Source organism: Globicephala melas, chromosome 3 (assembly GCF_963455315.2).
Source record: "Globicephala melas chromosome 3, mGloMel1.2, whole genome shotgun sequence".
NCBI lineage: Eukaryota > Metazoa > Chordata > Mammalia > Artiodactyla > Delphinidae > Globicephala > Globicephala melas.
Window position 1 is genome coordinate 105,840,200 of NC_083316.1, and position 26,988 is coordinate 105,867,187.

The window sequence follows — 26,988 nt, forward strand, 5'->3', positions numbered from 1 at the left end:
TAAATGTTCAGAGTTTAATGCTCACAGCCACTTACTGTCTGTTGATACATGTATGTCTAGTAAAGAGCACTCAAAATACGTAGTGTCTAACCCTGCAAACCCCCAATTTGCAATTCAGAAAGGGAAACGAAATGAAAATAAGGAGTGAGAATAAAATAGAGAGATATGGGACACTTCCTGGTAAGTCAAAAGAAAAATGAAGGGAACCGGCAGAAATTCAAAGCATTAAGCCATGTAATGTGCTGGCATTTATGATAAAATTAATAAAGAAATTTATAGACTGTTGGCTCAAAACCCAAAGGAAAACTCAACTTGATAGGTATTATAACCATCTAATTAAAAGGCAAAGATTTATTAGGGTGTCTGTATAATTTTATGGTCCTGAAGGCCTGGAATATTTCTATTTTATTATCATTTTTTATAGTCAACTAAGTAATATGATACTTATTAAATGTTACTCATTGTTGATAAGTTGAAATTAATGGAGAGGACAGTTCAAATGTGGATGCTTGAGAACACAGTGTTTTACAACAAGCCATGAACATGACTACGCTCTGTCACCCGTGGGCCGTGGGACTTGAGGAATGATGTGCTTGTATGAGCAACCATCTAGTTGCAATGGCTCTGTTGGGGAGGCCATATTGAAAGGGAATAAAAAAACGAGTCAGCATAAAATAAAATTTTGGTAACTATGCTCAAATTTTAATCCTAACTACTGTGTTCTAGAATTTGGGAAGCCTTAAATACTCCAGAAATGTTAGTCTTTTAATTTAATTTTTGGGAGAAACATCATTGTAAAAGTTTGCTCCTTTACTCTGGTTTCTGACGTTCTTTGCAAAAAAATGTGATATTTACTGTCAATCTATAATTTGTCTAAAGTCTCCTCAAACATGAAAGTATTAGAATATATATGTAAACTAAAGATTAATAGCACCCTACAATTTTATTTTAAAAAAACAAAGGACACTATTAACATATAAAATAACTTTATAAACACATATGTACTTAATGTTCAAGTTCTATATTGTAATTTTGTTAATCATAGTGCTAAATTTTAAAAAAGAAAACTTTAATGAAACCTTGTACTTCTTTGGTTGGACAGAAACATTTTAGTATTCTTAGTCATAAGTAGTCAATTTATTTTTAGGGCAGTATATCTCAAATATCTCTTAAAGATCCATATCAAATATCTCTTACAGATTGTTTTTGTTTAAACCATGTCAGCACCATTATTTAACATTTTTCTTTAAATTGACTTGTTTTTCTTTTTTTTTTTTTTACAAGCTCTAGCTTCTTCTTAAGTGACGGTATCCATAAAATCATGGTTGTAGTTTGTTAGTGACATTTTAAACAATGCATGTTTAACAGATAAATATTTATCTACTATGAAAAATGTACATCTACATACTTATTGATACCATCTAGCTTATAACCATTGTTCTAGGAGATAGTTTATTTTATTACTTTATACTGATATATTTTTATAATATTAAATACATCTTATCTATAATATTATAATAATAAACCTATAAACTGTATAATTATTATAAGATTGAGAATTGAATAGAGCTACCTCTTCCATCCACAGTGATACCTACTCCACTACTACAAAGACCGTGGAATTCAGCTGTAAGATAAAAACAAATAGAGAAATCAAAAACTCTAAATTATATCTGTTCCATACACAAGTCACTTACATAACTCCAAAACTATCATTAAGAATTACCTGCAACAACTTAAAATGAAAAGGACCATTTTCTAGCACAAAATTATTTTAAGAATTCCAAAATCACAGGTAAGCATAAAAATGTAAATAAAAATAACTGTGATTATCACCCTGAATTTCATTAATATATTGATAAACATTACAAATATTTTCTACTTATGTAAACTTTAAAAATATCTAAATTGTACAACAGAGATTGCTTTTTAGCTTTTCTTCTCCTCTCAATAATAAAATAATAGAAAACACGTAATAAATAGCATTTACCACGTGATGTGCCTGGTGTTGTTCTAGCATTTTGCATCTAATAATTTATTTAATCCTCCCAATACCACAAACTAGATACTGTTATTTTTCCTCTTTTAATCCCAAGAGAGCTTGGATAGAGATGGGAAGTAACATGCTCAGGTCATAGAGTTTGTAAGTGGGGAGCAGGCTTGGACCCTCTGTACTCTACAATAGACATTTCATGTAATAGCCTATTTATAATAAAGACGATTTAACATCTTTTCTCAGTTATGTGGATCTACCACACTCATTCAATCAATCTCTTATTGATGAAATTAGGTTTGTTCAACTTTCTGCAATTATAATAAAAAAATACAAAGTTCAATTCTATCACTAGGTTAATCTCTTGGAAGTAAAACTGCTCAAAGTTTATGTCTCTTTTAAGGTTTTTGATAGTCCCCCTCTCCCTAAATATCCCAGGTTACCCTTCTAACACCAATGTAAGAGAGTACCCATTTCTGTATATCCTCCCCAACACTGGGGAAAATCAATCATTTGTATTTTACCAATCTAATAAACAAAAATGACACCTTTTTAAACTTTTCTTTTAATTTTAGATAGATTTCTTTTAATTTTTATATGGCACTCTACCATTTGCCTTTCTGCTTTGTGAAGTTCTATGTACACTGTACTTTTTTCTATAGAGGATTTCAACTTTCCTTATTGATTAATGTAAATTCTTTATAAATTAAATAAAATATTTTTCTACTTTATATGTGTATTTTAGTCTTTGGGGTCTGTTTTGAGTGTCCTTTATCATTACAGGATAACAAAAAGTTTGTATCTTCTACAAAAAAATTATTTTGTAACATTTAATGTAGGGAGCTAACTTCATATTTTTCCCAATATTTATCAACAATATTAATTACTTAGTTTAATTTGTTCTCACTGATCTCAATGCTATCTTTATTGTGTCCTATATTTCCACTTATATTCAGAACTCATTTTATTAGCCACTAATCTTTTTACCTAGTCTTGTTATCAATTTTTGCACTTCTTTCATAATATGCATAATTCACTTAACATTTTAGGGGAAGACTTCCTTCATTAACTCCTTTTTTTAAAAAATGTCATACTCAGTAATTCTTCCCGAGGGACTCTCACCATTTTGCTAAGGTTTGAACAGTCCATTTAGGATTTTTAACAGAATTACAAGCCACTTCCTTTGCTGGAATTCATTTCTTCCATCTTCTACCTGGGAAGTTCTTATTCCTTTTTTCAAGACCAAAGTAAGCCTCCACCCCTCTGTGCAGTCTTTCCCAGCCTCTCCAGGCAACTAACTGCTCCTTCCTTTGTGCTCTCCCAGTTCTTTATGTCCCTTTTAAGGCAGCAATCATACCAAACTGTAATTTATATGTTTGCCTACCTATATTTTCAACTATTCCCAACTTTAAAGGAAAAGAGATTGTGTTTATTTCTGATTCCCTACTGTACTTACATCTATTCAATACAGTTTTCATAAAAATATGAATAAACAAGTCATAGAATAGGCAAAGAATTAAACTGTTTAATGTGCCTATAATTCATGACAACATTCAGAAATAAATTTATGACTTTCTGGAACTACTGATATTCCTGATAGACTGGAACTTCTGATAGACTGCAGCCTAAGACCATTCTGTGTAAAGATTAAAAATAAATAAAACCAGGTTCTCATGAACTTATTATAACCTTGAAAGTGATACGTAAATTTTATGCTATTTATCTTCAGAATGACAGAAGGGATGGAAGATTCTGAGGCTAACATATTCACGTAAAGAATCCATTGTAACAGTCATAATTGGATCATAAAATAAATAAATAATCATAAAATTCACCGTGTGTTCTCTCTGCCTAGAGATCATAAGTAAAAACAAGATAGATCTCTTTATTATATGCTTCACATGTCAACACAGATTTGGATTTCTTTTCTTCCATTAAAAATAAAGACAAAACACTTCAGAGCCGAGGTACTCTGGCCAAATATCTAATGTGACATTTCTAGATTCTTTATCAGGTGTGAAACTGGCGAAGGTGACTACCTGAATTTTTAGCAGGGCATGGCTGGCAGGGCTCTCCAAAACCATAGTCTGGATTGGCACAGCAGCATTCAGACTTGGTCACTGCACCAGGAAAAGGACGGACACACACTCCCTTCTTGATTCCACCATAGCATGTACTGCGCATGTGAGTATCTAAAGGAGACAGAAGAACAATGATTTGAGACAGTGATAGAGACAAAGAGATTTCAAAACTGAAGGCTTCTTGTAACTTAAGTGGTCACTATATGGGAAGCTTCTAGAAGGCATCTGCCACTTTTCTTTTTCTTTGTATCTTTAGCATCTCATAGTGTTAAGAAATCAACAAATGTTTGTTGAGAGAGGGAAAGAATAAATGCATTATCAACAATCCTTTTTTTTTTTTCTCCAAGAAGTTTTATGTGCTACACAAGCATCAATTATCCCACTTTTCCTCACGGGCCTGTCATTGAGCCAGGTATATTTCCACAGTTACAAACAAGATTTAGAGCTCTAATCACTGACTACATTTAATATCATTTCTATTTTAGAAGTTCTTATGAACAATGAAGTGCAGTGCAGTTAAACTACCTTGAGATGATACTGCTTGGTCATGAACTTTCTTACTTAAATTTCTGAGTTAGGTGACCTTTCTCTTCAACCCCCAATTTACTGTTGTGACTGTGTTTTAATCATTGCAGACTCTCAATAAATCCAGTTACACAAATAATATTCAATAACTATCATTATGTATCTGTGGCATTGTGCTTGTTGCTTTACAGACATTATCTTGTTGAACATTCAGGCCAACAACTCCATAGGATAGTGATCATTACCCACTTTTTATAAATGAGGAGTTTGAGGTTCAGAGCGGTTATATAAGTACCTCAAAGCTGTAGACTATCCACTGTCTGACCTGGAATTCAGACTCAGGCTTGTGTGACCTCCAAAACTTTTCCTCTTTCTACTATGTCCTGTTACACCCCAAAGTAGCGTATCCTGCTTAGTTCTCTCATTCTAAATTCTCATAAAATATAATACAACTTTATGAGATGGTAAATGGTGAACTATAAAAAAACTCAGATCATCATACAGGCCAGAGAAGCAGTAGAGCTTTTAAGCAGTCTATTGATATGGCAATTCCATCAAAGAGATAACCATTATTATAAATATCTATAATTATTCATAACTTGTTGGAAATAACTTTATCTGCTTGTTATGCAAAGTGAGTCACCTATGTCTTACAATGTGGTGATGTTTCCCGTTAAAACAATGAGATGTGTGGCCGCATTAAACAATGAGATCTGTGTATGCTCAGATAGAAGAAGGTCATAAGATTTTACTACTCCAAGCCTGGGAAGGGGACGTGCTGTCCCTTTCTGCTTCTGCTATGGCCTGGTTTGGCAGTCAGCTCTGAGTTACACATAAGAATAGGACTCAACACAATGACAAATATGCACAAATACCACATAGTTCATGATTTTCAATAAGATTTTTGTGAGTTCTTAGGATGGTACCACTTATCTCAAAAGGCATCATAGAATGGTCAAAGTTATTTCTGTTTTCATGTTAAGAACATAAGCCAGGAACAATTTTTAGAAGCAAGTTGATAAAAAGCCTATGGTACTCACTTCTATTTTTAATGAAGACAGTTGACTTTTTCCTTTTCAAAGACCCCACACTGGAACCTTAGTTCACATTATTCTCTTCAATGTAACCAAGCCACTGTTCCCAGTGGACAGGATTAGAGGTACCGATACCAGCAGCACGATCAGAACATGATCACATGAATATTTTGGTGGGTGACTCGACTTCATCCTAAGCTATACCTGTTCCATATGTTATCAAATTTCTCCATGTCTTTTCTTTCTTAAAACTTGGAATTGCTAAAGGATTTTTTCATGGAATTATCATACTTTATCTTTACCAAAGGTAAAATTGGTATGGACACAAGATGCTAGCTGTATTTTACATTCTTTAGTATCAACTTTTCTTTATAGCTTAAAGCAGCAACTCTAAGACTATTTTTGATGTAACATCACTATTCCGATTTAACAAAACAGTAATAATTGTAGTAGTTAACTTATTGGGCATGTTTTATGTGCCAGACATCATTCAAGTTTACACAAATATGTCTAATGTTAACATATTTAATCTTCAAAAACAACTAGTGAGCAAAGGAGGCACAGAGAGGTAATGTGTCTTGCCTAAGGCCTCACAGCTAGTAAATAGCAGAACTAGGGTAAAGAAAAAAATTAACCTTTTACCTGACAGAACTGTCAAACAGCGTTCATGAAGATATTGAAATACTAACGTAACAGGATGCTAAAAAGGAACTTTAAGCTGAAATCCCATGGTGCTAAATATCATATAACAAGGTGAATTTTGAGACTCCATCCTGAAGGAAGTAGAGATGGAAAATTGGTTGCCAGGTCCTTAAACCCCTCCCAATACCGAGGATACAATTTAGAGAATAGCAATTAAGAGAAGAGTTTTTGAGGAGGATTTTTTTGGAAGAGCCAGATTACAAGTTGGGCATGCTTCCATCCTCACCCCTGGTCAAGAGAGCAGAGCTTCGCAGGGAGCAACTTGAAGAGCTTTGCACCCAACTCTGTCAGGGACACGTAGCACACAGAGGAGAGTGGCTGCTATTCCCACTGTAGAACCTCTGTTCACTCGGTTCAGAGGGCAAAGGGTGGCACGTCCTATGGATGAGACATGGGCCACACTAAGTGAGGTTCCTAAAACGACTACGTGGAGGGTGATGAGACACCATTAGATCTCTGTCTGAAGTGGACTGCAGAAAGACAAGACGTTGAGCCAGGAGTGGCCACCAGGAGAAAAATGCAGTGTCTGCATCTCGGGAAGGGCAGGCCAACGCCCCTGACATAATCATGAAATCACCCACGAGGAAGAAATTGGCTTTAAACTTGTGTGAAGCCCAGAAGTCTTGAAGCCACCCTAGGACACTGTCACTGCTTCTGCCTTCTCACCTTTCCTCCTGCACTTGAGCCTGTGGAGTCAGAAATGTCTTCCTCACGAAGGTCTGAGCTTGGGAGGGAAGTCGTAACTTCAAATCAAGTTCGAATATTAACTATTATATGATGCTGGACATTCTAATTGCTACATTCAGATTATTTTCATTACCTAAAGTAGTCATATAAATTTTTGCTATCTAAAAATAGTAAAGTAAGGGGCTGCCTGAGTTTTCTTCCTTACTTATTGGATAAACTGCTCCCATTGAATAATTAAAAATATATTTTTAAAGGATTGAAAAAAACAAAATACAGTTGCCTTTTGTTCATATCCTGCCTGTGAGTCATGCTTGTTCAACATACTAGTTACAATAGTAATTTAATTTTCTGAAAATAAAAACCCCCATCGCACTCTCTAGGGAAACAAAAATGAACAAACAAAATCTAGAATTAAAGTGCTAACTCTAATAATAATTCATAGCAATGATTCATTTCTAACCTCAACAATCAATGCAACTGAAAGCATTTCAAAAGGCAGAAGACATGAAGAAAAAATATCTAGCATGTTAAGGGAACAGTAATATATAATTTTACACACAGAACAAATAGTGTTTTTATTTTAAAAAGTTTAAGTAACCACAATTGTGAAAAACTGGAGAGCGTTTCCCAAAAATTTCTAATGCCTTTTCTGTATGTGGACAAGAGAAGGAATATTTGTGTTTGAACACTGAATTCCTAACAACTACTCATATGTCGGTTGCTTAAAAGAAAAATTATTTCTCCCTCTAAAACTGGTTTTGTACTCACCATAGGTTTCAGCAAAAGCATTTAGATAAAGGAAAAAAGCAACTGAAAATATTTTAGCTCTCTAAGCAGCAAGGAGCTACATTCTTCTAGTTACTGTATTTGAAATAGCCCTGAACGAAGTGCTGACAATCTTGTAAGCTGAAATAAATCCTAGATTGGATAGAGTGGGTGAAACTTTAAGTGGTCAGATTATTTCCATCTGCTGTTGCCTCTTTTTTTTTTAACCTTCAGAATCCAAATGTTTTGATTCCCATAGGTAAGAATAAAGTAAAACCAACTATGTCTGAGAAAGACTTTCATTTCTCTCAAATATACTTTTAAACCAGTGAGTATGTCTGCCTTTTACTATGTGACCTGAAAACAGATGGTGCACAATGGCTAATTCACCCTAGAAGTTTCATGAAAGTGCTTTGGAGAGAATACGGCATTCAATGTATTTTTACAACAGACTCACTCTGCTCTTGCTATCGTTAGGACACGTTGGGTGGGTTTCGAAATGCCAATGACATTTTCATCTTGCCTGCCTCTTTAAAGCTGATGCCTGGTAACTCAAAAGTATCCAAGAGGAATTCTGAATGGTTTCAAATAAAATATACATTCTCTCTCATACTCTTCCCAGGTTTCTATCATTAGTTACATACACAGTGATGAAGAATAACTATTTAGAAACATTTCTAGCTTTTGATGTACGTCGAAGTTCTATTGTATAAATTATTTACATTTAAAATTTTGTTCGGGAAAAAAAGCAGACTCACAGATACAGAGAACAAACTAGTGGTTACCGGGGGCGGGGCGGGGGAGCGGGCAATATAGGGGTAGAGGAGTGGGAGCTACAAACTATTGGGTATAAGATAGGCTCAAGGATATATTGTACAACATGGGGAATATAGCCAATATTTTGTAATAACTGTAAATGGAAAGTAATCTTTAAAATTGTATAAAAATAAAATTTAAAAAAATTTTTAAAACTCAAATGGAAAAATAAATAAATAGATTTTCTTGGGATAAAAACAAGAATTTATTTAGATACAACTACAGTACCCATTTCAAGTCTTATTTGTTATTAATTATAAAATATAAATCCATTGTATTTAGAGATGTGGTTATCTAACACTATGAAGAATGCTGGTAAAGGACAATTTTTTTTTACCTTCTCCAGCATTTATGACTTGCATCTCATCAGAGGCTTCTGAAGGGAGCTAGCCGGGCTCCTTGTCCATTTCTTTTAAACCACTTTATTAATATATAATTCACATACAAAGAATTCACATATTTAAAGTGTACAATTCAATAGTTTTTAGCATATTCACAGAGTTGATCATCATCCTAGCTGATTTCAGAACATCTCACCACCTCAGAAATGCCTTTGGTGATCACCCCCTTCTCCCACCACCCTCATCCTCTCCTGCTCTAAGCAACCACTAATCTGCTCTGTCGCCACAGATTTGACCTTCATGAACATTTCATTTGGACTCGTATACTATGTGGTCTTTTATGTGTGGCTTCTTTCACTTAGCGTAATGTTTTCAAGTTCATCCATGCTTTCGTATGTGTCACTACTTCATTCGTTTTTATGGCTGAATATGATTCCATTGTATGGATATATCTTTATCCCTTTTTCAAAGATCATTTGGTCAGTGGGGCCATTACAGAATGTTTCACTTACCAACACACACGCGTCCATCCACACCCACAGCCAGGCCTGGGGGACAGTCACAGCGGAACGACCCTTCATTGTTGATGCAATGCCCATTCATGCAGATTCCTGGGGTCTGGCACTCATCAATATCTGCCCAGAAGGAAACACAAGCCGGGCCATTACTGGGTAAATTTAACTTTCCTACAGAGTTCACCTGTTGCCACCACTCTACATTATCAACACTTTGTTTTCAATTTTATAATTTGTGGAAGAACACACAGATGTGACAATAAATCTTATACACAAATGCAATTCTTTCAAACGTATTTTTCAGAAAGACTGAGTGAAAGTTGCCTCATTTTACCACTTAGAAGAGTCTCACAAATTCATTTTTCATTATTTATTTGGCAATTCAGCTTAATATTAAAGATATTTAACTCAAATTAGTTAAGTGAAACAAATTCTTCAAACTGAGGTCAGTGTTTGTATTTAACTTTTAGTTACACACACATAAAATTCTAACTAAGATGCTGTTTTAATTCAATTAGTTCATAATAACAAAATAATTTGGGGTCTCCCTTGTAATTTTCAATTCAATTGCTTGAATTTATGAACTGTAACCCACCATTAAATGGTTTCCCCCCAAAAGGGAAACAGCCTTCCAAACACGGGGCTGCCAAATCATGAGCATTTCAAAATTTATGGATTACAGCATTGGTAATTAAAAAATTAATAGAAAGTTCAATAAAGCAGGAACTGGTGAGATTTAGGTGATCTTTATATGAGTACTTAAGTTTCTTAAGAACTGCTAAAATGTTACATGCTGTAATGTCATGCTACACACTGAAACAGAATGCTAATCTCATACCCTGTGATTAATCCAAGTCAGCTCACCTTGAGATGACATCCCATGCATGAGATCAATCAGCAAAGCTACAATATTTCTATTTAATACTGAATTCCCCTTTCCTGAATAGTCAAGAAACTACTTTTATTCAGAAATACAAGAATGAGTCTTGATTTTTCACTCTCTACTGTCTCCAGAATTTCATTGAAATTACAGGGATTGGTTATGAGTATTATTTGGTATTCAGATAAGTTTGTATAATTGAAGACAGAAAGCATCCATGGAGTTAATTTTGTCTAAAAGAAGAAAACTGTAAATAACTTGCTTTTAAGTAAAAACTGCAAAATTTGTTCCATCTTACTAAATTCCAATTGTGAGTATAAACATAATACAGTCTTATTTATTTGCAAGAGTCATATATTTTGCTTCCTAAAGTTATCGCTAGAGCTTGGCCTTCAAAAGGGTTTTATAAACAAAACAATTGCTAGGAATATTCAAATTACTTCTACATGAAATCGATGTAAGATTTTTAGGTAATGATATAGTAACAAATGATCCGTGGATTAGCTTATGGAAAAGATATAATGCAAAACCAGTAATGAATGACAGTGGAAAATCTAGTTCTGCGAACACAAGATTTTTTTCTTCCTCTTTTTTATTGAGGCAAAGAGTAGACAGAAATTATTTCTATATCGTCTTTTCCAGACTTGCTAGAACCAATCTGTCATTCCCTTAATTCTTCCTATGCCATTATTATTTTTGTAAAGATATTAGTGTTCCATAAACCACAATGTATGTTTTTCTAGGAAACTTCAGACACCTGCCGTACTGAATTAGCAAGAGATGTGAATAATACAAAATCCACATAAAGAAACTGAAGTAATTCTTGCATGATTGATTCAAATAAAAAAGATGGTTTCAACTATGGTTACTTTCCTATCTCAAAGCCATACATACCAGTGCAGTAACGCCCATTTGGAGCCAAGACAAATCCTGGTTTGCAGATGCACTTGAAGCTGCCATCTTCATTAATACACATCCCATTCAAACACATGTTGGTAGTTGTACATTCATCATGATCTGCAGAAGGAGAATGTGACTTACACCACTGGCCTTGAGGAAACCAGTTCCCCCTCTTTCTACAAACAATCACTAGTCATATTCTACTGCATAAATGAGCCATGTGGTCATGGATTTTTTTTCTTATGAATGCCAACTGACTGAGGGCAAATAGTGTAGAAAACATGAAGGACCTTTAGTGTAAGGGACATAAAGAAAAAGAATTAAGGAACCTTTGTGCTTAGTTTCTATTAAAACCACATGAGTAGTGTTTTATTTTGATTACCAAAAAAGTTAATATGATTTCAGGGGATGTTTATATTGTATGAGAGAATAAAGCAATGACAACCTCACTGCAAGTGAAATGATCTGGACTTTCATTAGTTGGTGAAATACATGTTGCTGTGCAAATAGAATATTTCTGTGGAGTACTGATATTTACTACACTGTTAGACATCACCAGGACCAAAATTTAGAGGTTTGATTATCACATATGTCAAACATTTTTATGCTTCCCCAGATTGGAGGTGGGCCTTTTCTATTTTGTCAGTGTTATAACCCCGACATTCAAAATACAGTAGGTGCTAATAATTACAAAGAACAACTGCTACTTACAATTAAACATATGTCACACAGAAAATTTCCAGAAGTAGTAAATTATTCATTTGTTATGACATTTCCCAAAAACCTGTCCCTTCACTTTAATAGTCTTATGTTAAATGTATTTATATTTTACCTAAGTCATCTGAACAACTCTCACATATGTGTTGTGTGAGCTTTCATGAAAATAGAATATATAAATAAAAATGTATATCCTTTAAAAAATATTTTGCAAGGGAGCAGGCAATTTCCATACCAACACAGTTTTTTCCATCTGTAGTTAATTCAAAGCCAGCATTGCAAATGCACTGGAAACTTCCATCTGTGTTCACACATCGACCATTCTTACAAAGAACCCCATTCTGGATGCATTCATCAATGTCTGGGAAAATTAACAATAGCCAAATATTAGTCTTTTAAAATAATTATAGATAAAGACAATAAAACAATAAATGTAATTTTAAATATCTAGTTTATTTTTACATGTAATATTCAAGATCATGTTGCTTCTTCAGCAAAATTTTCATTTCTCACCAGCTTTTTTCTTGGATACGTAGGTTTATGCAATTTTATAGCCCTCACTTATAATAGCTGAAGAGGGAAAGAAAGAGAAAAATGAAATGGATGTGCAGTGAATGTAGGAGAGGGTGGACAGTGCAGCTGGAATTACCGGTGCAGTTGCTTCTGACATAGTGGTTGAAGACCTAAAAGTCAGAGCAAGTGATATCACTTATATGTGGGTTCCAAAAAAATATATGGCACAAATGAACTTATTTACAAAACAGAAACAGAGTCACAGGTGTAGAAAACAAACTGATGGTTCCAAGGGGGAAAGCAGGGGGAGGGATAAATTGGGAGACTGGGATTGACATATATACACTACTATATATAAAATAGGTAAGTAGTAAGAACCTACTGTATAGCACAGGGAATTCTACTCAATAATGTGTAATGACCTATATGGGAAAAGAATCTAAAAAAAGAGTGGATATATGTATATATATAACTAATTCACTTTGCTGTACAGCAGAAACTAACATAGCATTGTAAATCAACTATACTCCAATAAAAATTAATTTTTACAAAAGTCAGCAAGGAGTAAGAGTGAACTAACTGCAGAATATCTGGATTAAGAGCTACATGACAAAAATTGCTGGAATAGGGCTTCCCTCATGGCGCAGTGGTTGAGAGTCTGCCTGCTAATGCAGGGGACACGGGTTCGAGCCCTGGTCTGGGAGGATCCCACGTGCTGTGGAGCAACTGGGCCCGTGAGCCACAACTACTGAGCCTGCGCGTCTGGAGCCTGTGCTCCGCAACAAGAGAGGCCACGATAGTGAGAGGCCCGTGCACCGCGATGAAGAGTGGCCCCCGTTTGCCACAACTAGAGAAAGCCCTCGCACAGAAACGAAGACCCAACACAGCAAAAATAAATAAATTAATTAATAAGAACAAGGCACCAAGACCTGCAGTTTAAAAAAAAAAAAATTGCTGGAATAAAGTGATTCAAGTAACTGCCAGGGGATGAATAGGAAATGAAAAAGAAGACAAGGAGAGTCATCTGCTAAAAGAATTCTGGGATGAATCAGTAGTGAGGGAGAGGTTTGGACGAGGATGGTGGGCATAGCAAGGAAACTGTGAATAAAGAGCAGGTTAGATTTGGTGTCCGACTATGTGTGAGGTTCAAAGAAACAGAAGTTGAAAACGACAATAAATCGTAAGCTCCGTTAATCAGAGAGCAGTAATGCTACTGATGTTACTTGGAGAAAGGAAGCTGTGATCTAGGGAAGGAAGAGAAACCGAATTTTTTTTGTGAAGCCAGATACCACATTGCCTGTGTTACACATGCAAAAAGTGTTTATGTTTGAAGAGAGCACTTTGAGGGTAGCATAAAGTAAATCTGTAATAATGTAACAGCATTTATTTCATTCCATGTCTTATTTTAATATTCACTTTTAACCCCAACAGCCTGGGTCACTATATTTCATGGAACATCATCATATGTGAAAGCAAACTGCCTTACCAATGCATGCTTGCTTGGTGGGAGTCCTCTGGAATCCAGCATGACATTTACAATAATAGGATCCAGGTGTGTTAACACAATCTCCATTAGTGCAGGGATTCGATGTGCATTCATCAACATCTGTGAGTAGCAAAAGAAACCATTATAGACTTCACTCCATTTCTAGAAATGTTTGTTTAAAGTACATTTAGGCCTCCCAAATTTGAGAGAAGGCCAGTCAGTGGTAATAGTCTAAATATCAGAGTATTTATAAATGAATAAAAATTCCTTTCTTCAACTACAGAGGCCAGTCTGGAGATTTACAAAAATAACACCTATTGGAGAGTACAAGGGAATTTGCTTTAATCAAGAAATAACAACTTTTCAATTTGAGTAATGCACAATGATTAAAACCATGGACTTGGGAAAGATACAGCCACGAGTTCCAATACGCTAGAAAATGCTTATTATCTAAGTAATCTGGGCAAGTTAATAGCCTCTTTAAAGCTTAGTACAGAGTTAGAAGATAATTAAAGATTTTTAAAGATATATATTTATATTACATGTTGACACTTCTACTAGTTTTAAAAAAGAGACAAATTATGGAATTTTTGTTAACTTTTTTGTGAACTCAACTATATATATGTAACTATGCATCAAGGCTTGGATAATATTTTGAAGTAAAAAACAAAGGATGGGGTAAAAAAATGGAAATTAAGTAAAACAAAGTCTATTACATTCAGTAGCTTCTGGTTTCTTTAGGATCTTAAAATTGGCACAGGGATTTTTTTTTTTGTATGAAACCAAGTTTTATGCAAATACTAGTTCTGGTCCCAAGTGTGAGAAACATCACTGCTTTCCTTCAGGTTCTCTAAGCCTTGATTAAATGCAAACCCATCACAGAATTCAAGGACTGCACAACCAAACAACTGACTAGACAGTGAAGATTAGTCAAATCCCAGAGAAATCAAGTTTGCCAGTGTTAGAAAAAGTTTAATTCATCTTCTTTCAGCAATGCCCACTAAATATTATTTTGAATGCTGGAGAATTAAAAACCTGGCTGACTGGTTAGGCATAGTGACTTGCCATTTCATATACATGAGAAGCCATTAACATATACAATTTCAGCTAAATTGGAGAATACAACAATAAAGTCAATTCACAGGTTTACCATTTTAATAGACAGATTACTCCTTTCACAGATGTTCTTAAAAGAGGAACTGTACTCTACCAAACTCACCAGCTTCACTGATATATACACTCAGACTGAATGCAATTAAACCCTCTCTGGTAAAGGAGGAAAAAAAAGAATCTCATAGCAAATAAAAACGACAAAGGAAAACAGGATTAAATACTTTTTCAATTCATCCAAAGATGCCTTCAGCCCATTAAGACTCACATTTACGCTTTTGGTTGATAAAATCAATTCACTGAGCCAAAGGAATGAAGCAATATGAGAAAAGACAGAGCTTAGAGCATTAACAAGCATATCAAGCATAACTAATGGTCTGTCCAACTGGCAACATTACCTTCACTAGGCAATGCTGAAGATCCCTTAAATTCTCTGTGTACCCAACATCGAAATGCAACGATTAGAAAGGTGTCATAGATGTATCATTCTAGAAGCATCATTGTAAAGCTCTGTTCTAGTGAAGAACATGAGAGACCATGCACCCAACCCCCTCTTTTTAGGTAAACCTTCTGGGAAGCAGGGTCCTTTTCCTCCCCTTGAGAACCTGTTCCCAAGGTCCCGCATTGCTATGACAGTTCTGCCAGTTATTTTGCCATTTACAGCCCTGATTCATTTCTGTTTCCTTAGCCCCTTAGGGACCTCACCAAGGTTACAGCACACGGAGAAGATATAGTAGTTCACTTATTTATTTCTTCTTCGGAAGTACAAACAGTCACCAAAAACTATTAGTGACTTCACAATTCCATATGATTTTAAAATCCCATTTGTTTTTTTGTTTGTTTTGTTTCCCAGGATTATTTTAAGATTTTAAGTTTTAGGCTAATCACAAAAGACCACTGCCACATTCTGAAATGTATATTTCATGCTTTTCCTTTACTCTGAGTCTCAATGCCTATTACCTCCAAATGATCACCTTTGTTTTGCCTTGTATAGATGAACAGAATTTAAATATTACAGTCTGTACACTTTGATTCCTTCCTCTGTTTTCACTGAGGACTGAATATTTTTAAGCAAAATTCATAAGGATTTTAAACTCCTAAAATAAATGAAGTAATTGAGAAACACTGATTATCAAAATGGTTAAATTCTCAGATACTACTGTGGTAAGAAATGTCTACCCTTGAAAAGTACTTTATATTCCAACTTAGAAAACACTTTTAATTTTCAAGGGCTGTAAGATTACCTTTGCTCAACAGAAACAAATTATTTCTTACTATTCCAAAATAGAATGATTTGAGTTAAAAACTCACCTGGGTGCTAACATGAACTAAATGGAGGTCTTTGGCTAATTTTTACAGAAAATATTAAGCTTATGGCCTATTTTTATTTGTTGGTTGATGAATCATGCAGTGATACATGAAGAGCAAATATTAATAGCAAAACAAAAATAGTCAATCAAATTTCAGTTTGATAGATTGTAACTGCTTATGTATGTGCAAGAGGGAATGTTTTGTATGTTGTATACTTATAATCATATTTTCTGGCAGTAAAATCATTCTTAAGTCATATAAGTAGAATAAATATATCAGTATGTCCTGGTGTTCCAAAAATAACCACGTGGTCTATCACTTAAACAAGCACCAAGTAGTATGTGCTAAGGCAGGACTGATGCATATGGTTATACCCTGCACAACCCTGGGGTGTGCTATTTACTTAGATTATGTGAATGGTACCCTCTACAGTTGGGCGGTGCAAAACCTGTGCACCTGTATATAGGGACCCTGGGCTAAGCTTTATTTAATCATTCTGATCTTGTGTCTCTGTACACAGTTTAGAATGATTGATTTTTCCAAAGCACCATATTTGGCTTACATTTTTTTCATAGTCATAGTGCACTTAGATGTTTTCAATTTTACTTGGGAAAATTGTGATACTACCTGTCTCTGTTCCTGGCCTCTCATCTATATTTTATAACAGAAGACCTGAACCCAAATCTGGTATTTAGGGTTATGCTAATTACAAAACACATACATGATTATTTGCTAATAAGATGAATAAATAAAAGAATAACCTCAAAATGGTTCAATCCCCATGGTCCTAAAACTACCCTTAAAAGATCATCAAAACTCTCTTCATTGCCAAATACAATAGTGGTTTTGTCCTCACTGTATTTGATTTTTTTGCTGCACTTAACACTTGACACTCCTTTTCTCTTGAAAGCATACCGTTTCAAGGCTTCAGTGCCATGTATTTTCAGATTATTTTGCCAGCTCTCCAACATTACTAATGTTGCTGGTACACAGGTTTCCAGCTGCACTACTCCTGTTATCTTTTTACTCTTCCTGTTGTTCAGCCTGGCTGACAATATTCACCCTCATGGTTCTAATAAACACCTCTATGTTACTGACTACTAAATCTCTAACTCTAGTCCTGAACACTCCTCTTAGCTTGAGACCTCTATAATTAAGTACCAGAGACACCTAAAACTCAACATGCTCAAAAAGAGACTCATCAACCGCTTCCTCCCAATCTCCACCTTCTCTTGCATGTTAATGATGCCACCGTATATCCAGTGTTGTTCGGCTAACAAGGAAGGAAAGGGGGAAGCAGAGACAGAAATCACAACATTTAGGACCAGAAAGGGAAGGGGAGTCTTGAAGTGGTCCAGCTCAGCAGTAGGTTAAGGGAGCACATGGAAGAGCATGCACAGAGGAGAGCCCGTTTGGAAATTAGCTTTACTTCAAAAGACTTTTTAAAAATCATATTCAGCTCAACTTGTTCCTGTAGTCTAAAAGCTATTAGAAAACCAAGAATTAAAGAAGCATGAGCTTACCTATGCAATCCCCATTTGCATCCTGCTTGTAACCCATGTTGCATTCACATCGGTAGCTAGAAACAGTAGGTATGCAGCGTCCATTTAAACAGAGATTAGTATGGTGCTTACATATATCTATTGTCTGGTTCAGAATAGCTAGGGAAAATTAGAACACAAATGATATTTCATCATTCCAACATGGATTGCTTTTCTTAAAGTCGATTTTTAAGAGGATATTTAATAGTATATTATTTAGGTGTACATATCAAAAGCCCACATTATCCTATATTTTATTAAAACTTTAACGTTGAGAATCTAAAAACTATTCTTGAGACACATGGTTGTAACTTGCACTTGTTAATATACATCTGGAAACTTTGCCCATAACGGTGTCTTTTTAAAATTTCAGGAATGTTCTACTGTACATTTGAATGCTTTCCATTTCTTTTTTTTTGTAGTTGAATATTCAGATATAGTAAATAGGCAATATGCCAAAAAGAATAAACATAACACTGTAGGACATCATTAAATATTATTAGCAAGAGCAGTTATTTTAAAAAGAATGAACTGAAATGTCAAGCACATCAATGCCAATTCTGGCAGTTCTCAATTTCTTAAGTTATTCAACAAAAAAGGGCGAAGAAAAGAAAGATATTTCATTATAATATTTGTATAGGCACAGAGCAAGATTTATTCAGTCTATCTCAGTTGAGAAATGGTTCTGGAAAACAATTCAAAGGTTGTATGATCAGGGCAGCTGCAAGCAGCCAAATGAAATACACTGGAACCGAAAAACGTGATCTTTAATGGTGTCATCTGGACTTGGAATATTACCACGCTCTCATCTCTATTTTCAAAGAGAACGTGGGTCACTCATTCTTTTCTCCAATTTAGAAAGTTTATGGAGCATAAAAATAATACTTTCCTAAGATTCTGTTTTACTATATTATGTTTTAGACCTTGAAATAAGTTTCTGCACACACACACAGACACAAACATACTTTGGCAAAAAAGTTAGATATTATAAAATTATTTAAGGTGGAAAACCAAAGAGTCTATGCACAAAGTGAACACTCACTTAGTCCAGTGATGATGGGCCCCTGTCCCCCGGCCCCTACACCGGCTCCCCCAACACCAGGAGAAAAGCCATTGCTTCCAGGAATGGGAATGAAGCCTGTCCCTCCTGGGCCATAGCCATTGCCATTGCCACTTGGAGCAAAGCCACTCCCCCCAGTGCCTCCAGGTCTGGAACCAGCACTCCCTGGAATCCCTCCTATTGGAAGTCCATCCATGCAAAGTCTGCGATATTCCTCTAAAAGAGAAGAAAGTTCAGTTAACCACAAATGAATGGATTTCTGCATAATAAAGGCAATTTGTGTACTGTAATAATCATTTTAGGTTATCCTCACTTGATGATATGAATAAGTAAGTTATTATCTTAATAAACATTTTCAATGCTAGCAGTGGCAGAAAAAGATACAGATGTTTCAGAAAAAATTAAAATATGTATACCATATTTTAACTGAGTTGCATAACCAAACAATTATCTACACATTTTGATTTTATGTCCCTAAGTGCAACTCATAAAATTCCAGATATAACTGTAAATGCAAGAAATTTACTTGAATGGATGAAAATTAAACCTTTACGTAATTCATTCTGTATGTTTGGTTTTACTTAAATCTCCATCAGTATTGTACCTACACATTTTTCCTACCTCTTCTCTTCTCTTTAAGGGATTAATATGGCTTCAGAATAATTTTTTTCTAATGTGGATTTTTAACAGAAGACAGTATTTAGTAAACTTTTAAATCTGCTCATTATCTGTCCAAGTATCAAAGCTGAGGGAAAAGAAGCAAGAATATAGTGATTGCCTTATTTCCTTAACTGTTCTCAGAATCAGGGCACTATATAAGAAGAAGTGAAAACTATTTAGCTCAAGCAATTGTCTGAGTATTGACATTACTATCACATACTAGTGGAATGATGAGTTTCCAAAATTATATACTATGCATTAACTCTGCTTTTTAAAAATTTTTACTATTCAATTTTGGAATTTCATGGCTTAGAGATTTAGGAAGAATGTGCCTTAATTTTTTTCTCCATAATAGTACATATAGATACATATCTTTATAAGCATATTTCAAAAAGTGTTATTATTTTTCATAGTATTTATAATATAACATGAAGATAATATAATAACATATTATCAACATACCTTTATGTGATAAACACTAATTGTACTTAACTATGCATATTATATTAACAAGAGGAACTACTTCTCATTCATCTTAATTTCCCAGTATAGCTTCAGGTATACAGCAGTTAATACAGCAAAGTGAATGAGAGGTATCCTCCTACCCTTGTATTCTTAATTTTTAAGGTCATTAGAAAAGAGAGGACATATCTTTAAGGATTGGGACACTATAAGCTAAGGGCATTCCTGAAATAAAGTATAAATGAAGGCCAAAATTTGTTATTCAAGCTTCAAATAGAAGATTAGGAGGTTTTAAAACTGAACTGAAATACTGACATTCCAGATAATTATTAAAAATTCTTGCTTAAAGTCAAGTAATGATCAGTTTTTAGGAGTTTTTCTAATATTAACAAAATGGATATAATAAAAACTGATCCCAATAACCAATGCCACCCTAACCCTCACAAAAAACACCCAAGTCATATTGAAGACACTAATAGGAATGCAAACATGACTTGTCTTTAAGGGAAACACTAAAGTACATTATTGTTACTAATTTTCCTAACACTGTCTGTCCTGAGGAACTAGCAGCCAGCAGCTCACCAGAGCCTCTGATGGGACAGGCTTCAGGAATGGTTCCAACACCCCAGCAGCGGCCGGGCTCACAGCAGCATTGCATTTTTGTCATTCTGCCCGGAAGCTCTTGTGCACAGCGACCATTCACCAGGCCAGAGAAACATGTGCCTGTTCTCTGATCTGAACATATGAAAATTAAATAGAAGACATGACAGAATTACCTGGAGTTCACATCAATTATTTCACATGTTAGGAGATGCTAAGCGAAGGGAATTATTTTACTTAATTTCTATTATATCTACTCATTCGTTTAATTTCTATCACATTTATTCATTCCTTTACTTATTTACCAAGCAAATATTCACTGAGCATCTATGCCATGCCATATCCCAGGCATACAAAAATGAAAGACGTGAAGCAGATATGAGCCAACACTGCAGTGAGAAGCCACACCCAGACAGACCCAGAGCTTGAAGGAAAGCGACAACCCAGTCTCAGCCTAGACTGGTCAATTAGTCACCCAGCCAACCTGCAGACATGTACTGCTGTTCACTACTGAGAGTTTTGTGGTTATTTGTTACCCAGTAATATCCACCTGACGCAGGTGCTATTTTAGAAAGGTTGAGCAGAACAGCTCCTTTGACACATCTGAGAAGAGACTTTAATAAGATGAGAGCATGAGCCACACGGTTACCTGAAAGAAGGGCAGTTCAAAGAGAAAGAAGGAGATGTGCTTGACATATGTGAAAAATGAGGAACCCATGTGACTGGAGAAGAGCAGGCATAAGGGGGGTGGAAGACCCTGAGCTCAGAGGCATACAGAAGGCAAGAGCGTGCACAGCCTGACAGACCATGAGGGAAGGACTTTCGGATTTTATTCAGAGAGTCAAAAAAATGTAAGTCTAGTTTCACTATATATTGTTTAACTTTTATCCAGATGCTTCCAAGAAGTTTTGTCTGTGACAAGAAGAACGATGTACCACAACAAACAGGAGCTGCATGTCACTGATGAAGATGACACCATTAATTACAAATAATGCTATTAATAGGGAAGGCCTAAATTTTTTACACTAGATATTGAGTTTAAAATAAATATATTATTTCCTTGAATGGTCCAAAGTATACCTCAGGTTGCTTCTACGCTATTGTTAAAGAATTGGTTTGAAGGTACTCCATGTAAGAATCAGAATGCCTTCCATTTCCCAAAAGAAACCCAGTATGCCCAAGAGCAAAGTACTAAATGTGATGTATGCGTGCATACTTAAAGGCACTGCAGACATTTCATAAACGTTACAAGCTGGGCTTGGATAGGCTGTCACTGGGAATAATTTCACAGAGAGGTTTCTACTCCCAAGAATGATCCAGGAAAATAGTTTTTAGGATATTCATTCCAGGAACCCAAAGTATCATATTCCTAGATTTACCTGATTGCTACACTCCTCAAGAATAGGATGTAAATTAAGATAAGAAAGTCCTAAGCTCTTTACAGTAATCACTGTTACAAAACACATTCAGGGCTACATGGTAGATTGACTGTATTGATCTCTTCAAGGCTCTGTAAGGAGGAGGCTGTACCATAAGACTTGGGAAAAAAAAAAAAAAAGAAGAGTAATGGCTTTGAGTCAGAATACCTAGGTTTACATCAAAATATTATTACTGTTGATTCTGTAACATATCTTTTCTTCTTTATGGAACAGGGCTGATGAGAGAATTAAATAAAACAATATATGTTCTGTTTCCAGCAGAATGGTGTATTAGCTACCCTGAGTGTCTCTCCCAATTGAAACACCCTGGATAAAATATGAGAAATTATTTTAAAATATACATCATCTTGCTGACATCAAAAAACGAAAAAAACAGAGTCTCAAAATGAAGTGAAGACAGGAATCTTAGGAGGTAAGTTCACACCTAGCTTTCGCTTTAGGGTTTCTGCAAAACTCTGGAGATTTTGATTTTCAACTCTGATAATTTCACAAGGGGTTAGAGCCTAAGATATAAAAGCCCAGATTCACCTTGTTAATGCAAAATGTAATAGGAAACTCCCTCATAAAGTAGGAGTCCCAAACAGCTATATCCTTGTTATGTGGCTAATGTAGAGGAAGGCAGCTAAGAGACTTGCCTGTTTATACCTCAGTGCTGGGTGGAGGGAAAAAAAGATTCTTCCTAAAAATCTGAAACCAAAAGCTCTTTCTCACACAGACAGCTCTGATGTCAAAACATTAAGTTTGTGTTCTGAAAAACTTCAAAGGAAGAATATAACATAAAGAGGTCTCCAGGTAGGGATATTCCAAGTAACTCGCAAAAATCAGTACAATTGAGGACTTAATACTGACATAGGTCTCAAAGAATTCCCATATATAAAGTTCTAGGAAAAAAGGAGTAGCTAACAGCAAAGTAACTAAATAAGTAAGTAAATAAATAATGCACAGAGAAACAAGGCTCAATGAACAAAAACTAGCTGAATAAACAGCAGGTTTCAGATACTGGAATGGTCAAACCAATTCTGAAAATCATTGTTTTTAATTAATGATGATTCATTAAATATTAATTAATAATGAAATAATCTTTAATCTGTTTAAGGCAATTAAAAATCTAAAAATGGGAACAGTAAAAACAAGCCCATAAACAATGAAAGAAAAGATGTAAAAGACTTCAATGAAACTTCTATAAATGAAATGATCATAACTGAAATAAAATGCTTAGTGACTATATTAAGCAGTGTATTGCACATAGATGAAAAGAGAATTACTGAGCAGGAAGATATAGCTGAATATATTATTTTAGTGTTGTTCAGAGAGTCAAAGAGATGGAAAATGTTGAGAAGAGGTTAAGAAGTATGCAGGTGAGGGTGAAAAGGTAATTTGCATCTAATAAGAGTACTAGAAAGAGTCATAAGCAGACAGTTGTGGGAAGGCAACAGTCAACAGATACTAGTTTACAACTTTCTAATGATGTTGCAAGACAACCTCAGATCTAGGAAGTCCAATAAATCCAAAGAAGGAAAAATAAAAAGAAATCCACAGCTATCCATATCACTGTGAAACTGCAGAACAACAAAGAAAAGGTGAAGATCTTAAAAACAGCTAGGAAGAAAAGACAGATTATCGGCTAAGGAATGATATTTAAGTCAATCACTGACTTCTTAATAGCACCAGTGGATGCTAGAACACAATGGAATAGTATCTTCTGTCTTCTGTGATAAAATAACTGTCAACCTAAAATTCTGTACCCCAAGAAACCAAAGGGAAATTAAGTTCATTTTCAGGAAAACACAGACAATTTTCTACCAAAAGGTTCTTGCTAAAGGAAATTTTAGAATAGGTGTTTTAGGTAAAAAGGAAAATAATTCCAATGGAAGGTTTGAAATGTATGAAGGAATAAACAGGGAAAATACTTTTAGATACATGGACAAGTACTAAAATATCAAACAATAATAATAATGATTAATTTGTTGCAAACAAGGGAGTGACAATTGACTAGAATTTTTAAATTGGAAGAGGGAGATCAAAGTGTAACCATTCTAATATTCTTTTATTATTTAGATGTGGGTAAAAATACAGATTAATTCTAGGCTTTAAGTTACATATGCATCTTCAAACAGCTAGGATAAGCACTAAAACCACAGAAATAAACTACGTATTTCTAAACAATAGAGGAAAAAGAATGGGGTGTGGAAGAATGGAAGGCAGGAAGCCTGAATAAATCCAAAAGAAAGCAAGAAAGAGAAAGTAACAAAAAAGCAAGATAAATGGGAAGCAAAAAAGAAGATAATAGAAATAAAAACAAATATATCAGTTACTGTAATAAACACAAATAAATTTAAATCTCAATTTAAAAGACAAAGATTTTAAGACTATGCCCCCCAAAATTTAGATTTAGGCTGTTTAAAGAAGCACATTTAAGACAAAAGGAAACAAAAGATTGAGAGGAAACATATCCAAATGGCATATATTTAAACCTTCCTCTCCAACTCACAAAATGTGATGCCAAATAATATGAAATAAAATGAACCAAGAGAAAATATTTAGAAACAGACCAAGAAGAAAAGAAAAAAAACTTTAGAGAATCAATATACATCAAAAAATGGTTCAATTCACCAGGAAAATATAATACTTTTAAACATTCATCACCTTATAACATAGCATCAAAATACATAAAACAAAAGCTTAAAGGGCCACATGGAGAAACTGAGAAATCTACTACCAAGGTGGTACATTTATACAACTCTTTCAGTAACTGATAGACACAGTAGATAAAATCTAGCAGCTCAAGAGAAAATTTGAACAGTACAGTTAACAAGTTTGATCTCATATCTATCCAACAACTGGAGAAAACACAAAACTTTTTCAAGCCAACATGGAAGATTTGCAAACCAGGTAAACTCCTTACACTTCTAAACAACTCATGTGTCAAATACAATACCATACTGAAAATAAGGTAATATGTAAAAAAAATGAGTAGGGGCTCATCAGGAATCTGTACCAGTCTCAGATTTTGGGAGTCTGCAATGTTATTGTGAGGGCTCCACAAATTTATACTTACATTGAACACTGCAATGCAAATGAAAATGCCTCATAATATACAGGCACTATTATGGTTCCTACTGATGGAGATTCCATTGTGACTAACAAATTCATTTAAAATTATTACTGAACATCCAGTAGTTTTTTTTTCATTATGTATTTTCTCAAAGATATTGGGTTATCATCATGTGTGGATCTGAAAACATGTTTGATATTAAAGAGGGGGTCTTCAAATTCAATAAACATAATTAACTTCTGTCCTACACAGTTTGGAAACCTCTACTCAGTCTTATAAGATGTGTTGGAGGAAACCATGTCATTGTTGAGAAGGTGGAGGGGCAGAAAGAGAAGATTCGAAAGTAAATCATAACTTTTTTCCATAAATTCTATAATTAGTCTCTTCTAATAACATCGAGGAGGTAAACAATCTACTTCCAATCCTTTGCATCAAAAACAGATCAGGATGAGATACAGACACATGTAGTGTGATGTCTCACAATTAAGGTCTCTCCAAAAATACATTTCAAAAGGAAGACAGTGGCTGAGAGTTAGGTTCTTTCCTTTGCATATCTGAATTGCATGGTGCTTAGAAAGTACTGTGTTGGAAGTGTGCCATATGGAAGAATAAAAAGGGGCACCCTATAGAACTAACTAAGAGTTGTCTAGGCACATCATCCCTTGAAATAGGGAATTATTAGGGAAAAAGGCAGAAGAAGCATATTTATTACACCATTAGGACAAATCCTTCTAATGCTTGGTATATATTTAACTGTAGAATTGATATGTCATAAGTAACAAAACATGTCTAGTCCTCTAATAATCTCCTATCACCCTCGCTACACTCCCAGAAGAAGATTTACATCAAGTCTTATTTAAACCCACACTGAGGAAGAGGAAGCAATCCGTCTCTTCTGATTAAAATATAAATCTATCTTGAAACAAAATAATGGTACTCTTATCAGAGTTTGTTTCATGGCTTGACATTTAGTCTAAACTTGATTTACGTGAACTAACAGTTAATTATACAATGTGATGAAAACTTGGTAAAAGATGGAGGTGGGGCTTACCTTGAAAAAAATACATCTCCTGTTGAATGAGCTTTGCTTATTAAAAATGAAGGGGTCAGCCAGAAAACCCTGATGAGGTTAGCTCAGGTCAGAAGACTAGCGACAGTAGGTGTTCAGTACATAGAAACCATTGCCTCAGACATCAGCCCCTCATACTGGAGACCTGCACTTGTCTCGCTGAGAGTCTGGCGCCAACCTGAGTTCCACTTGATTAATTCTGCAGATTCTTGCTATTCCTAAAACACTTTCATGTTGCTTTTGTGTTTCTATCATACAAGACTAACTAGAACTAGGAACAATGAAAGAAAGAGAACGACTGTGGCTCCTAGGTTTACTTCTTCCTTTAAAATAGTGAAGTTTGTCTTCCTCATTGTCTAACCTTCTCTTTCTAGGACATTCTTTCTTAATTAAAATTACTACCCCTGTTCCACCAGTTGCCTTTTATATGATTTTGGGGTTAAAACTCGAACACTATACTGTTTCATCCCTGTCTCCCTTCCTCCATTAGTTAAACATTTTTAGGAGTTTTGGTTTATCCTTCAAGCATTTGTTGCAAATGCACGCACACACATGTAATCAACACCCATCATCACAAAGAGTGCTGCACAAGGACAGCATATCCTGACCATCACTGTCAGAAGATCTTCCTCATTTCGCTTAAACAGTCTTCCCTCGTCTTTTGTCTCTGTACTGCTCAAAATTCTTGATGGGCTCCACCATCCTCAGGATCAACCTGCAACTTCT

The 26,988-nt window shown here is 34.9% G+C and overlaps 1 protein-coding gene across 1 annotated transcript in view; it reads right to left on the reverse strand.

The window, feature by feature from the left end:
• FBN2 (fibrillin 2) overlaps positions 1 to 26,988 on the reverse strand; it is a 231,314-nt gene that overhangs the window by 86,883 nt on the left and 117,443 nt on the right. The window contains exons 9-17 of the mRNA XM_030869739.2: positions 20,682 to 20,834; positions 18,960 to 19,193; positions 17,900 to 18,037; positions 13,956 to 14,075; positions 12,192 to 12,317; positions 11,234 to 11,356; positions 9,457 to 9,579; positions 4,033 to 4,185; positions 1,574 to 1,627 (exon numbers count right to left, since the gene is read on the reverse strand). Coding sequence (XP_030725599.1) covers positions 1,574 to 1,627; positions 4,033 to 4,185; positions 9,457 to 9,579; positions 11,234 to 11,356; positions 12,192 to 12,317; positions 13,956 to 14,075; positions 17,900 to 18,037; positions 18,960 to 19,193; positions 20,682 to 20,834 — 1,224 coding nt within the window. The remainder of the gene's footprint in view (positions 1 to 1,573; positions 1,628 to 4,032; positions 4,186 to 9,456; positions 9,580 to 11,233; positions 11,357 to 12,191; positions 12,318 to 13,955; positions 14,076 to 17,899; positions 18,038 to 18,959; positions 19,194 to 20,681; positions 20,835 to 26,988) is intronic.